The 13,623-nt window shown below is 38.4% G+C and overlaps 4 protein-coding genes and 1 pseudogene across 4 annotated transcripts; 2 read left to right on the plus strand and 3 right to left on the minus strand.

The window, feature by feature from the left end:
- On the minus strand, positions 608–3,471 carry LOC104777028. Its single transcript, XM_010501215.2, has 3 exons — positions 3,206–3,471; positions 1,417–1,941; positions 608–1,318 (listed from the first exon to the last, which is right to left on the minus strand). Exons 1-3 carry the CDS (start codon positions 3,321–3,323, stop codon positions 729–731), a joined length of 1,233 nt encoding a protein of 410 aa, XP_010499517.1. The 5' UTR covers positions 3,324–3,471; the 3' UTR covers positions 608–728.
- Positions 4,885–6,528, plus strand: LOC104777029 (prefoldin subunit 6). The gene is made up of 5 exons (XM_010501217.2): positions 4,885–5,035; positions 5,138–5,208; positions 5,366–5,490; positions 5,832–5,892; positions 6,242–6,528. The coding sequence occupies exons 1-5, from the start codon at positions 4,957–4,959 to the stop codon at positions 6,296–6,298; spliced, it is 393 nt and encodes a 130-aa protein (XP_010499519.1). The 5' UTR covers positions 4,885–4,956; the 3' UTR covers positions 6,299–6,528.
- On the minus strand, positions 6,678–9,963 carry LOC104777030 (mannosyl-oligosaccharide 1,2-alpha-mannosidase MNS3). Its single transcript, XM_010501218.2, has 6 exons — positions 9,660–9,963; positions 8,265–9,202; positions 7,894–8,155; positions 7,587–7,784; positions 7,332–7,480; positions 6,678–7,241 (listed from the first exon to the last, which is right to left on the minus strand). The coding sequence occupies exons 1-6, from the start codon at positions 9,735–9,737 to the stop codon at positions 6,995–6,997; spliced, it is 1,872 nt and encodes a 623-aa protein (XP_010499520.1). The 5' UTR covers positions 9,738–9,963; the 3' UTR covers positions 6,678–6,994.
- LOC109132266 (uncharacterized mitochondrial protein ymf11-like) lies at positions 10,124–13,430 on the plus strand. The gene is made up of 2 exons (XM_019243731.1): positions 10,124–12,453; positions 13,056–13,430. Exon 1 carries the CDS (start codon positions 10,132–10,134, stop codon positions 12,268–12,270), a length of 2,139 nt encoding a protein of 712 aa, XP_019099276.1. The 5' UTR covers positions 10,124–10,131; the 3' UTR covers positions 12,271–12,453; positions 13,056–13,430.
- Positions 12,483–13,623, minus strand: LOC104777031 (annotated as a pseudogene).

The raw sequence follows: 13,623 nt of genomic DNA on the forward strand, positions 1-13,623 counted from the left end.
GTATCCGGAAGATTCTGGCATAGCCTAAACGTTAGTTTAAAGCTGCACCAAGAAACATTCCAAGGACAATCAGACTGGTCTTAAGTACCTGCTATATCTCCTCATCTTCATCATCTACTATTCCCAGAATTATTAGAAAAAAAAACATTAAATTAAACCCCAACTCCAATCCCTATTACTCTAAAAGTCTAAATCATAGATCCAATCCTAAAATCTGATTTAATCAAGGAAGCAAAGAATGGCAAACAAAAAAAAAAGTGTATCTACTAATGAAACCTCCAGTAATAAAAGAATTGCTTATGGGAATCGGAGACGACGATGGCGGCGGAGAAAGAAGCAATGGTGAAAAAAAAAAGTTCAGATTTTTAGTACAAATGCGACGAACGCCGTTTTATAGGAGTGTACAAATTTATAAAAAAAACCTATTAATTCGTAGAATTTCGTACCAAACCAAACCGAAATATGTATACTCCGGTTTGGTTTTGAGTTGACGTTGGTAAATTTTCTAAAATTTTAGTGATAGTCTGTAGATTTTATCTATAAATACTCGAAAACGTAAAAACATTTTAGTACAATCTCTCGTACTACATTCGAACATGCTTTTACATTTAAAACGATTAAAATACCTTCGAAATTGCTTTAACCTTAATAAATAAACCATACAGAATTCTTGGTTTTTTGCAATACCATTTTTTTGGTACACTAGAATAAAACCGGAACAGCTAAATCTAAAACAAACCGATAGCTAGAAGAACCAAAACCGAAACCCAGAATCCAAACCCAGCTCCGACTCTCTTCGACCCGGAGAACCAAACTATAACGTCATCGATCACAGGTCCACACAAGGAGCTCATATCATCAGTCCTCGTATTGTAATAAACACTGTAGAACGCAACTCTGGTTCGATCAGCCTTTGCCGTGAAATTCAAACCAACCTTTTCGAAACTCGAGTTCGCTTGAGCAATGTAATGATAGTTCTGCGCCTGATCGCCTGCGAACGCCATTATAGCCAACGGCTCCTTGCATTTATCACCAGCGTGGCCGAGCGAGAATGATAATAAGTACGGCTTATCTGCTTTGGTTTCGACCATTTGAGAAATAATGCCTTCTTTGCCCGAGAGAAGCTCGACGGCTCGTTTACCACCTGGAACCGAGAAGTGATCAGAGTCAACAAACCAGACCGCCCGGTTCGATTCAACAGTCCAACCCGGAAGAGAAGATATCTCTTCGTCGAGGTTTGTCGGTAGTAGTACACCAAGTGACGTGTTCCTAAACATCCATGGACCTTCTTCGAAATCTCCATTAATCACCGCGTTATCTTCAAAATGGTTTTAAAAAGGGTCAAAATTTCAAATTTCAGAACTTTGGGGTGGAAAATAGAAAAATAGAGAAACTCAGGGTTGTTGATGTTGTAACCTTTGGGTTTATCAGGAGTAAAGAGCTTCTTAATAGCAATGTCATCGATGATTGGACCACAAGTCGGGTCATCTTCCATACCAGGGTTCTTAAAAACCAAACGTACGTGATCCTCTTCAGCTTCAAACGCCCACGCGTAAGGATCCCAACCCTGAACGTTATAAAGCGTTTGCAAATCCACGTTCCGCGACGCGACCATATCGTCCGCGTCTGCGTTCACAGACGCTACCGACACATTAATTGACTCGAGTTGCGCGCACGTGCGTGCAGCGCTGAACGTGACCGAGTAGACAAAACCTTTCTCAACCGTTAGATCTTGGCTGATCTCTGCGTCGTTGCCTAATCGGACGGCGTGTCTGCCTTGTGGGACGATCAGGATCATTCCTCCTTGTTTTTGACCGGAATTAATTAGCTCCACCGTTCCGTTTAATTTCCAGCCCGGAATCTGGGATAGTCCGTCGGTTACTCCGTCGTCTGGGAAACCATTTGACGGTGATGTTTCGAAGTCACCGTTTATTACCAAACCTGTAAGTAAAAAAAAAAAAAACAAATTTACATTAGGATTTTTTGGATAGACAAAATATTAGGAAACGCCAAATTATCACGTTAGTGTTGTTAGAAGGCTAGCTGTGTGAAAAGAGACATTTCTTTGTCTTGTCTCAGACAAACAGATAAGTTGTTGTTGATTCGACATAACACTTTAATTTTAATTGATAGTAACATGATGAAAAATAAACAAAAATAAGTAGGAGACACGCGGGTAACGTCTTATATATATGGACCATACCTTCCTACTAGCTAAACTCTACACTCTACAGTCCCAATTTACACCTTACAAATGCCCCTTATAGTAGGGGGGGAAGTAGAGACAAATGTATTTTCGGTGGAAAGAAGAAAAAAAAACGAAAGCGTGTTGAAAATTGAAAGACGTTGAAAAAACAAAGAAGTTTTCGAACACTTGTATGTCGTCTTATCATGTACTCTTTGTCGTTTTCATAATATTACGAGTCTACGACGGTAAGACTAACCCAAAAATCACCAATTTATTTCGCGGGAATCCTTCTACCTGAATTATTTTTATTATTGACTATTAAGATCTTAAAAGATAAAATTAACATAGAGAAAATAAAATAGTTGCTACCATGCTTGTTTAAAGTTTAAACTGTAAATGGAGTTGTAACTTGTAAGCTCAAGGGCTTCCATTCTAATTTTGCCGCCGCCGAAAGCACGAATAAGATACTTTATACTTAACTGACAAATAAACCCCCGAGACTTACATTTTTTTTTCTATTGTGGGGCATTAAATTGAATTTGACAAATTACCTCTAAATATGAGAGAGAACTTATAGCTAAATCAAATATTTTACTGGATTGATATTGATTAGCATTATTTATCTTCTACATAGACTGAAACTTGTGTACAGCTTATACTACTAAGTACTAACTGTAAGTTCTTACTATTTGACTCCTAATCTTAATTAGTAAAGAAGCATATTTATCTTAGATTCTAAAGCTAAGCAACAGAACAGTGAAGTAAATAATTGGAGGAAACCCCCTAAAACCTAAACTCTCTAAATCCAGACAAATGTTATATAACTCAGTGTTCATTCAATATTTTTTTTTCTTCCAAAAAAATCAATATTATGAAAGTAAATCTCTATTGGTCCTCTGTTCTTGGAACAGAGCGAAAGAGATTCAAGAAATCGAATCTTAAGAAGCCAAGATTTATAGATGGCATTGAGGATTCAACAAAAAAAAACCACAAAGAAGGAGTAAGGGAAAAGCGTACCATCTTCGACAAGGGGAGCCTTGTCTTCGGCGACGGCGACTAAGACGGCGATGGAGAGACTAAACAAAAACATGAAAATGGAACCCCATCTGCACCCAGAAATGGAGTTGATAGCCATTATTTTCTCCTTCTTCTTCCTCACTACTACCTAATGCTCTCTTCTTTCTCTCTCTCTCTCTGTAAGTGTGAAATGTGAAAGTGTTTTTTCTGTATGTTCTTTTCGGGCAGCGAGCAAAGACAGGGAAGGGTAGTGTCCTTTTATCCAAGATTCCGCACTCGTTGTCTCTTTTTTTTTTTCTTTTTTTTCTCAATTATTTTCTAATTTCACATTTAATTTCCACTATATTTAAAGCTGTTTACAGATATTTAGACAAAACTCCATGCACGCATAACAAAAAATAAAGTAAAAGAATAGGGTAAGAAATGTTTCTTTCCTTCACTCGTTTCATTGCTAATTTAATCAAAACATATTTAATTCTCATAATCAGATTAGCCACGATGGAATAAATTTTATACCTATGCTCTCTTTTTCTTTCTTTCCCCTTATTGGATCTGTGTGTTAGAGGTGAGATTAAAGTGGCTGCTTTTTTACTTTTGATCCAACTCTATTTCTTTTTAGGTCATGGAGTGAATTATTAGTTTGACAACAAACAAAAAAAAAATGTCTCTTTAATAATCTTCACCTTTTCACTATTGTAGATTCACGTACAAAAGGCAGGAAAATTAAAGAGTTGTGTGTGTGTGCTTTTTTGGTAAAACTGTATTTCTTTTAGGCTGTGGAGTGAATTATTATTAATAGATATTTAAGGTATTTAGAAGATTTTAACTAATTCTATTTGCTGACACAGACAAAATGGAGAGCTAATTCTATACAAATGACATCCTAAAGTGTCCGAATTGTTTCTTCACATATTTTTGTTGTGAACGTTTTATTAAATTTGTCTCGAAAATCTATCATAATATTGAAACACTAGCAAACTTTTTTTTATTAATGAAAATAGCAATTTTAGTAATCAAGATTGCTATAAAAAAAATTAAAACAAAAAATTGATAGAAAACAGATTCATCGTTTACACGAATTAAGGCTAAGAAAATCTTTGGTTAGCTTATCAGATAACTTTAGCTTGTTTATTTTCACGTCTAACCGCTACAATTTTTTTACCATTTTTATCATTATGATTTTATTAGAGTTTATAGAGAAGACGGGTGATCCGAAGTAAATATGTATTTTACAGTTTAATAATGATATTTTTGTTGAAGGTCGATTATATTGACTTAATAATTTGAAATTGTCACAATAGTCAAGCATGGATAATGTTTGTTATCATATGAGGAAAGTAAAAAAGATACATAAAAATTGATCCTGATCAAGGTTGGCTTTTGCAAGTCCCTCTGCTACTTGATTTTGAAGTCTTACAGTCCACTGAAAATGAGCTTCTGTAAACGAATTGCTCCACATACATATATCTCGAATCCAATAATGAATTTCAAAGTTTAGAGTTTTACCATGGATGATGATGTTACATCGCATGGGAGTGACATTTTTTTGTTGGTAAATTGTCGCTTTTAGTTTCCTCTGTTCTGAAAATTAAAAAAACAAAAAGATATGTTGGGCCGAAAAAAGTCCAAGTTAATTCCAACGGGCTTCAGCCGTACTAAATACACGGTGACTTTAAAAACTCGGCGTTTTGTTGTTCTTTGGTGGATCTGCGACTGCGAGTGAGGCATTAGAGAAGACGACGGCGACGAAGATGAGTTCATCGACGGCTGTTCGAGATTTGCAGAGAGACCTAGAAAACAAGGCCAATGATCTCGGCAAAATTCAAAAAGGCAAGTTTCTGATATTCTTTTTTTTCACCTTTCTCCATGTGAATTTGTTTTCTTCCCTGGAGGCGGGAAACCCTACTTTAATTGTGTTCATTCATATTCCAGATATCGCGAAGAATCACCAGCTGAGGAAGAAGTATACGATCCAACTCGGTGAGAATGAGCTCGTCCTTAAGGTATATAACATTATGTTCTCACTGTTTTCTCTAGGTTTTGTGGCTACTTAAAATGGTGGAAATCTCTAATTTGTGGATTCGAAAGAAGGCTTGTTTGGCTTCATCATACTGTATACTTCCAGCTTTAATCCTTTGTGGTGTGTGTGTGTGTATACAGGAGTTGGATTTGCTGGAAGAGGATGCAAACGTTTACAAATTGATTGGTCCGGTGCTAGTGAAGCAGGATTTGGCTGAAGCTAATGCTAATATCCGTAAAAGAATTGAGTACATCTCTGCTGAATTGTGAGTTTCTTTCTTTTTTCCTGTGATTGAAGCAAAACTAGTTGAAGAATAAAATAACCTTTCATCCTAGGGTGATAGTGACTAGTTAGTGAATGCTGTTGATAAGTTATCTAATTAGGGTAAAGATTAGAATATTAGTAGCTAATATACTGTAGGTAGTGAAAATCATTCTGTCTCTTTTTGAACGAGTAAACCTGTGAGAATGTGGATAAGCCGGGTATAGCATTTGTGTAGAAATATATATTGGCTCTTATAGCTATATAGCAACTATGAGGAAGGTTGATCAACTGTTTTGAGCTATAGGGTCGTGACCTCAAGAATATTGTTAATATCCTTTGCAGGAAACGGCTTGATGCAATTCTTCAAGATATGGAAGAAAAACAAAACAACAAGAGAGAAGCGGTAAGACATCGACCTCTCTCATGCATTATATACTTAAATATTGGGGCATTAAACCAGTTATGCTAGGCACTGCTAGTCCAAACATTGATGCTCACTTTACTAAGCTCTGAAAAGTTACTTTGGTAATTGGTAGATGGCTTATCGTTGTCAGTTTAAGTCTGCCCTGGAAGTAAAATACCTGAACTTTGTTCTCTCCTCTGTTTTGTTGAGTGGCCGTGGCGCCATCTGAGAATTTACTGTTTTGATAGAACAAGAGGACCCATGGAAATGAAACTTTTTTCTTAACTTGCTTGGCTTAAAGTGGTGAATCATCCTCTGGTTTCAATTCATGGAGACGAAATTTTTGCAGATAATGAAGTTACAACAAAGGCTACAGTCAATCCAGGCAGGAAAAGCAAAGGCTTGATTGGGCTAGTCAGTTGCTACCACATTTGTTGAACCCCCTTCCCTTGTGCTCGGCCTTGTCTCGATGGTGTCATATTCAGTTACTGAGGGTTCTTGTGGTTTCAGTTTTGTGGGTTATGTCTCTGTGTCTCTAATCTTTTTTTTGTTGACAACTAAACTTAAATGTGTAACTTATAAAGGATCTTGTCGCCCTTTCTCAAGTTATGATGAATTTGGTGATTTACAAAAATATATTTTGTGCACACCTCAAAGCTGGTCCTTGTTCATATTTCAAGGGTTGGTTTTATGGAATACCTTGCAGGGTTACGAAGAGTTGAAACTTCAAAGGACCAAATAATTTCATAATTCAAGGTTTACGAGTCAGATTTGAAAGAAGCTAAAAGGACCAAATGAAACGTATTAAAAACACAAAAAATTCATCTCCAAGGTATCTGATTACAATTTGCCAAGTGAGAGCTCAAAGAAAAGAGAATATTTAGTCTCAAGAAACCTACTATTACAAACAAAAACTTTCCACTTAAATTATATAATTGGATGCTGATAATTATCTTACATAGAAAGTTGAAACTTCCTTTCCTCAACGAACCAATCTCTTCTCCAATTGGCACTGTACTATACATCACTTCCTCCATACCCTCTCTTCAATTTGTGTATGTGTGTGTGTGTATTGTCTGGACCAGTCTTCAAAACTAATCCTTTAGGTGTTTCTTATTGGCAATGGATGAGCTTCAGTGTTGAAAACAAACTTATCCAACGGTATCACCGAGTCATCTCCAAAAAGCAAGTATAAATATTTCAATGTTTCACCAAGGAAAAATGTTTCCATCTTATCTCTCCTATGAGGCGGCACTTCTGTTACATCATCCAATGATGTATATCCACCTGATTTCACCTTTGTGTACTTCTCAAAAGCTTCAAAGATTTGCCAACCTTGATCTCGGTATCTGCAATTTTTAAAATGTGTTAGCTTTACAAGTAGAATATTCCCCAAGAACTCAGATGATGAGAGAAAATCGGATGAATAGTTTTCCTACTTTGTATCTTTTGTGATACGATAGAGGACAAAGAGTGATTCAACAGTTTCAGGGCGCAGTAGATTATGTCGATCAGCGTGCTTTATAATTATATCATTTTCATACATTGAACTCTTATTCCCACCTTGAAGACCGTCCTCAGAGTACTCCTGCTTAATAGAATCCAAGAATAAACAAAGAATTAAACCAAGTCACCAAGGCTGACATGCAAAAAGCAAAGGTTATGTTTTGGATTAAGGTACAAGCAAAACTTACATTTGTGTGAAAGTAAGCAATTTCTGGAGCAAGGCCAGTGGCAGTTACTTCATACATCTCAAAACATGTTTTCGCTAAATCTTCTGCAAGTTTCAAGTTTTCTAGGTCCTCAAAGGATAAAAGATTTTCCTTCAGGGCTTGTTCCTTTGTGAGCCCCTTGGTAGCACCTAGAGCAAGAGTACCAGGCAAGAAGCAAACCTAAAGAAATGAAAACAACTGAATGAATCAAAAAGACACGAACAACAAACGGCGTGAAATCTCTCAGCGAATGAAAATAGTGTAATACTATGTAGCTAGTGACACTTACAAGATGGTCCATTTTTGGACTGAACTCTCCCTTAGACCCATAAGGTAACTCCCCTACAAAGACGAGACCTTTTGGAATTGAATTACGCACAAGTAAATGTCTGACTCCTTTCATTGCCTCGATGTACATATCATGCAAATATGTGAAGTTACTGTTGAACTCGGCTCCTTGTTGAAGCCACACCTTGATTAAATACTCATAGTAGCTATCACCACGAGATCCCAACCTGATATTCTCACCAACAAATTCACCTGTTTGAGGGCTGCACCAAGTAGAAACAACATGTCAGATCAAAAGAGGCCAGGAAAGCAAGGAAACCATTATCACTAGTCATATGGTATTTATAGTTGGAAAGAGCAAAAAGTAATTACCTGATGTAGATTGGAACAAGACCTTCCGTATTTGGAAGAGTTTTGATATGAGCTAAGACCTTCATGGCCTCTGTACTATACTTTGGATCACCAGAAATAGCACTGAGGTAATTAAATTCAAGCTGTACAGAGGCAGCTTCAGCTGTACTGCTCGCTCCTCCTGGAGCTGGATGAGCGGTCGATTCACGTAATATGACATCGCAAAAGGGAACTGAAGTAGGACTAGAGGTAAAAGCCGTAAGTAGACGGTCAGCCAAATCCTTTGCAATATTCAAATAGATAGCTGGTTTAGGTCCATTATGGGTCATGTTCATCGTACCCTGCTCTCCTCCACTCAGATGGTATGCACTTAGAAGCCCACCCAAGACACGTATTGTAGTTTCAAACAAATTAACTTGACCCTTTTGACTGATTCTCTCTAAGAGATAAGTCTCAACCCATGATCCTGCTTCAGAAACGATATTGTCAAGACCCATTATCATGGCTGTGTCAAGAGCATCCACCACAGTGGCACCCAGTCCCCCTAAGCCATCCACACCTTTCTGGCTAATAGGCATAAGCTCGTCATAACCCATGGCATACTTTCTATATCCAGACCATGCATGGTCAAAAGCATCCTTCACACTTTGCTGTCTGGCTGCCCATTTTGGGTCGGAAATTGAAATCGTAGAGCCATTAGTAGAACTACCTTTCAATTGTCCTTCATCAGGTGATAATCGAGGTGGAAGCCTAGGTGGCTTTCTCAAAAGTCTCCCTAGCCTAAGTCCCCCAACAAAAGTGACCTTTCCTTTTTCATTCAGAGCAGACTCATTTGGACTCTTACTCATCAGCATTAGACATACTAGTCCAAAGACCAATATTAATATCAGGAACTTTCCTGTGCTACAGCTTGCGTAGTTGCGTTTTGTGTTAAGCGTAAGCAAGCTTTGAGAAAGAACCTAGAATCCAAAACAAAGGAGACACTGCAAATGTCAAAAGAAAAGCAACAGAGAGAGAGAGAGAGAGAAACTAGATCAAATTTCATAACACATACAACCAGAAGCTTGGGGTCATCCCATTACTAGATTCATAGCACTTACTGCTTCTAAGCATACCTTTTTATTGCTCTATTAATAAATTTATTTCAGGAGTATCACACCAAGAAGCCTAATACTTTTATCTAAAGGTAGAGACTTTACACTAAGAGCTAAGCTAAATTCTTCTATGTTATCAGGTAATTTCGTATTCCCCAACCCCCAGGCCAATTTCGACACAAAAAGCAACTTATGTAAAAGCCAAAAAGACGAACCAGAAGCAAGTACTAGTGACATCAAATCCATCTAAAACATGTATTAATCAATAAGAAAGAACAAAAACTTGGACAGAACCCATATCACACAGAGATCAAGATCTAACCTTTAAAGGAGATCGATGTCTGAACTTGGCATTGTCGTAATGAATATCTTTCACTGAATATGGTAGAGATTTCGACATTGTTCAGATCCTCGTAGAATTGACTTAGGAATCGGAATCTTTCCGCCGCCGATCTAAACGGGAAGGGAATGACCCGAAGAATAAGATGAGGTTTCCTCGGGATCAGATGCTATCTCTTCACAGGCACAGCCAACGCAGAAAGAAGTCTTCTCTGAAATCTTACGGCACCTTCTTTAGAAGCATTGACCGACCCAACAAACACTAGCTTCCAATTCTTCTTTCTTCCAACACCGTATCAATTAACTCTAAGCTTGTGTAGGGGTGTATTAGTTCTTTCTCAAAACCTAAGTGCTTGATTCGTATTAATAGAAAAATCTAGGGGCTGAACTGAAAACAATTTATTTACTTAAAACTCACGCGTTGTCCTCTCTACTCAGCCTCAGAGTGTTAGAGAATGAGAAGACTGAAGTATTCTTTAACTTCGGTGAGGAATATCGTCGAACACTTTCACTGCAACTCTTTCCTCAAACCAATCTCTTCCCTTTCAATCTCCACAAATCGTCGCAAACCCGAATCACCGGAACCTTCGTCGACGCAAGACCTGTATTCACTACTCAAGCAAGATCCCGTCGATATCTGTCTCTCCCTTTGGGTCAAATCATTCTCGTCTCCTCCTTCTGCTACTTTTTCCAACCTCACTGGGTTTCTCTCTAAATTCGATTTATGGGTCTTAGCATATCAACGTACATGTGCTCACGTCACCGGAACATTCCCGCCGCGCAATGCCATTCACGCCAACGCTCTCCGCTCGCTTCTCTCCCTCCAGAACGCCGTGACTCGTTCCGGTGGCAAGTTCCGGTGGAACGATAAGATGAATCAGCACGTGAGGAGTCCTAGTGATAAGTTCTCGACGAATGGTGTAGAGGGTATGTCGAAAGGGAAGGTGAAGAGGATGATTGAGTCGGAAGAACCGATTTTTCAGGATCGGGTGGTTCATGAGGTTTTATTGATGATTCTTGAGCCTTTCTTTGAAGCTAGGTTTTCGAGTAAGTCCCATGGGTTTAGACCAGGTAGAAATCCACATACTGTGATTAGAACTATCAGAAGTAATTTTGCTGGGTACTTGTGGTTCATGAAGGGTGATGTTAGTGAACTGTTGGACCATGTGGATGTAGATGTAGTGATGAATTGTATGCAAAAGGTTGTCAAGGATAGGAAAGTTCTCGGCTTGATTGAATCTTCTTTGACGTTGCCTGATAAGAGAGTGTTAAAGCGAGTTGTCGAGAGAAATGGTAATGATAATGGATTGGGGACGAAAAGGAGGATCGAACGTGAAAAGAGAAACAAGACGAAGAAGAAGATTCTGAGTGAGGATGAGCCTAAACCGGATCCTTATTGGCTGAGGACTTTCTACAGTTTTGCTCCTAAGGAAGCTGCAAAGGTGCCTTCTTATGGCTATTGTGGCATATTGAGTCCTTTGCTTGCTAATGTATGTCTTAATGAGCTGGATCGCTTTATGGAAACGAAGATAGTTGAGTTTTTTAGACCTTGTAAAGACGATTCAATATGGAAGGAGTCTATTGAAGATGGCTGTCATAACCCAGCCTGGCCGGAGTTTGTTCCGTCAAGTGGGAAGGAGAAAACTAGGAAAATGGATTATATTAGGTATGGGGGTCATTTTCTGATTGGCATTAGAGGGCCTAGAGAGGAGGCAGTAAAGATTCGGAAGGAAATCATTGAGTTTTGTGATAAGGTTTTCGGTTTGAGATTGGATAATTCAAAGTTAGAGATTGAACATATAAGCAGGGGTATTCAGTTTCTTGACCACATAATTTGCCGAAGAGTTATATACCCTACCCTCCGTTACACAGGAAGTGGAGGCAGCATTGTGAGCAAAAAGGGTGTGGGAACGTTGCTATCTGTGTCTGCTAGTTTAGAACAATGTATCCGCCAGTTTAGACGGCTTGCGTTTGTTAAAGGTGATAAAGATCCTGAGCCTTTACCGTGTAACCCAATGCTTTATTCAAGCCAGTCTCATAGTAACTCTCAGATGAATAAGTTTCTTGAAACAATGGCTGATTGGTATAAATATGCTGACAATCGCAAGAAGGCTGTTGGGTTCTGTGCTTATGTAATTAGAAGCTCTTTGGCTAAACTATACGCTGCTAGGTATAGACTTAAATCTCGTGCCAAAGTGTACAGCATTGCCTCACGGGATCTTAGCCATCCATTAAGTGAGAGTAGTAATAATTCTGCACCTGAATACTCTGATCTTCTGAGGATGGGACTTGTGGATGCTATAGAAGGAGTTCAATTCTCTCGCATGTCTTTGATTCCGTCATGTGATTATACTCCATTCCCTAGGAATTGGATCCCAAATCATGAGCAACTTTTGCAGGAGTACATCAGGCTACAAGACCCTAAATTCTTCTGTGAGTTGCATAGGTCAATAAAACGCGAAGGTCTAACCTTGCCTCAGGATGAAATCTCAGAGGTTGTGTGGGATTTCAAGACTCTTGGTGCTTGGAGATCAAAGGATGGAAGTAAAAGAGAAGCAGATGATGGGTTGGAGACATTAGACTCACCAACATAATTATATACAATTGCCTCCATTTTTTGTGGTTTTGGTACAAGGATCTTGATACACCAGAGAGACTGAGAGCTTTAGCGGGCAGTTTCTTTCTTTGATCCCCTTCTTCTCAAGAGAGGCCCTGATTATGGATTTGGCTTCCTTACTCAGCGAAGCATTGTCTCACTTCATAGACATTTCCCAGAGGTGAGTATTTTCTGACGTAGGTTATGTGAAAAACTTAGGAAAAGGTGCTTATGCATTATGTCTTGTTTGGTTAAGTTGATAGATTTCACTTAGCAGATTTCCATGTTTTTTACTTTAGCTAGAATCCTAGGATGTGCACGCTGTTTAAACTTTGAAGCTTACATCTCTTTCTTTATATATAATCTTTGCATCTCAATTTGTTTGTAGTTCAGATATATAGTCAATCGTTCATGTTGTTTGTTTAATCCATCTGATTGTTTAGGTTTAGCGTGTCTTTCCTTTTTTTTTTAAGGTGAAATAATGTATTGGCTTATAGATAAAGAACATAACACACATCTTCCGCCATATTTAACCAGTGAATCGATTCTAATATGTTGATTAGAAACTAACGGTTATACATCAAGGCATGATCTTAACTTGTTCATTTAGTCTTACGATCCATAAGCAATTCACTGTAAGAGAGGACTTATCTTTATGATATTTAGTTACACTCTCTCTTATTAAATATGGAACAAGTTTTGTTCTATATTGGTTGCTCCCCTTTTCTTCTGATATTATCAACCCTCACATTGGAATGCTGAAACTTTAAATGTTCGTGATAGGCCGGTGGAATTAGCAAAGGTGATCTTCTCAGGATCTTTCTCTCTGATGAAGATATCATTCACAGGAACCCAGATCATGAGCTCCTTGCTTTTGACTCCGGTAAGTCTCCTCATACGACCGTCCTCAACAAACGCAGTTATCTCCGTGTCATATAACACCCTGCGACCTATTGCACGGAATGTATGATCAATCTTGTTTTTCATCCTCATCCACACAAACCCTTTCGTTTTGTTGTACCCAACTTCTGTCATATCCTTGAGTGGCAACAATCCCGTGGGAAGCTTGATGAGAGCAAGAAGCTCCTTGGCTTTATCTAGACAAAGAGACTGGTCACTGTAGCTCTCTGTGTCATCACTCTCATCTATTATCATCTCTCTTAACGCCATAATAGATGATAAATCACTTTGTTTCTATTGTCGAATGCTTCTACTCAGACTTTTGGTTTCTTCACTAAATAGTAGGGTTTCTATGGAACATTTGATGTATTTGAGTACGTAATGTGGAACATGAAAGGTGTGTGATGAGCATTTTCAGGCCCCATATTTGGCTGCATCATAAGTTCATAAC

Source organism: Camelina sativa, chromosome 3 (genome assembly GCF_000633955.1).
Source record: "Camelina sativa cultivar DH55 chromosome 3, Cs, whole genome shotgun sequence".
In the NCBI taxonomy this organism is placed as follows: domain Eukaryota; kingdom Viridiplantae; phylum Streptophyta; class Magnoliopsida; order Brassicales; family Brassicaceae; genus Camelina; species Camelina sativa.

Coding starts and splice junctions, on each gene's coding strand:
- LOC109132266 (XM_019243731.1), top strand. CDS start 10,132: ATGAGAAGACTGAAGTATTCTTTAACTTCGGTGAGGAATATCGTCGAA.
- LOC104777028 (XM_010501215.2), bottom strand. CDS start 3,323: ATGGCTATCAACTCCATTTCTGGGTGCAGATGGGGTTCCATTTTCATG. Junction 1,942..3,205: donor GGCTCCCCTTGTCGAAGATG/GTACGCTTTTCC, acceptor TTTTACTTACAG/GTTTGGTAATAAACGGTGAC. Junction 1,319..1,416: donor TACTCCTGATAAACCCAAAG/GTTACAACATCA, acceptor ACCATTTTGAAG/ATAACGCGGTGATTAATGGA.
- LOC104777030 (XM_010501218.2), bottom strand. CDS start 9,737: ATGTCGAAATCTCTACCATATTCAGTGAAAGATATTCATTACGACAAT. Junction 9,203..9,659: donor GACATCGATCTCCTTTAAAG/GTTAGATCTTGA, acceptor TTTGGATTCTAG/GTTCTTTCTCAAAGCTTGCT. Junction 7,242..7,331: donor CGTATCACAAAAGATACAAA/GTAGGAAAACTA, acceptor TAAAAATTGCAG/ATACCGAGATCAAGGTTGGC.
- LOC104777029 (XM_010501217.2), top strand. CDS start 4,957: ATGAGTTCATCGACGGCTGTTCGAGATTTGCAGAGAGACCTAGAAAAC. Junction 5,491..5,831: donor GAGTACATCTCTGCTGAATT/GTGAGTTTCTTT, acceptor TATCCTTTGCAG/GAAACGGCTTGATGCAATTC. Junction 5,893..6,241: donor AAAACAACAAGAGAGAAGCG/GTAAGACATCGA, acceptor AAATTTTTGCAG/ATAATGAAGTTACAACAAAG.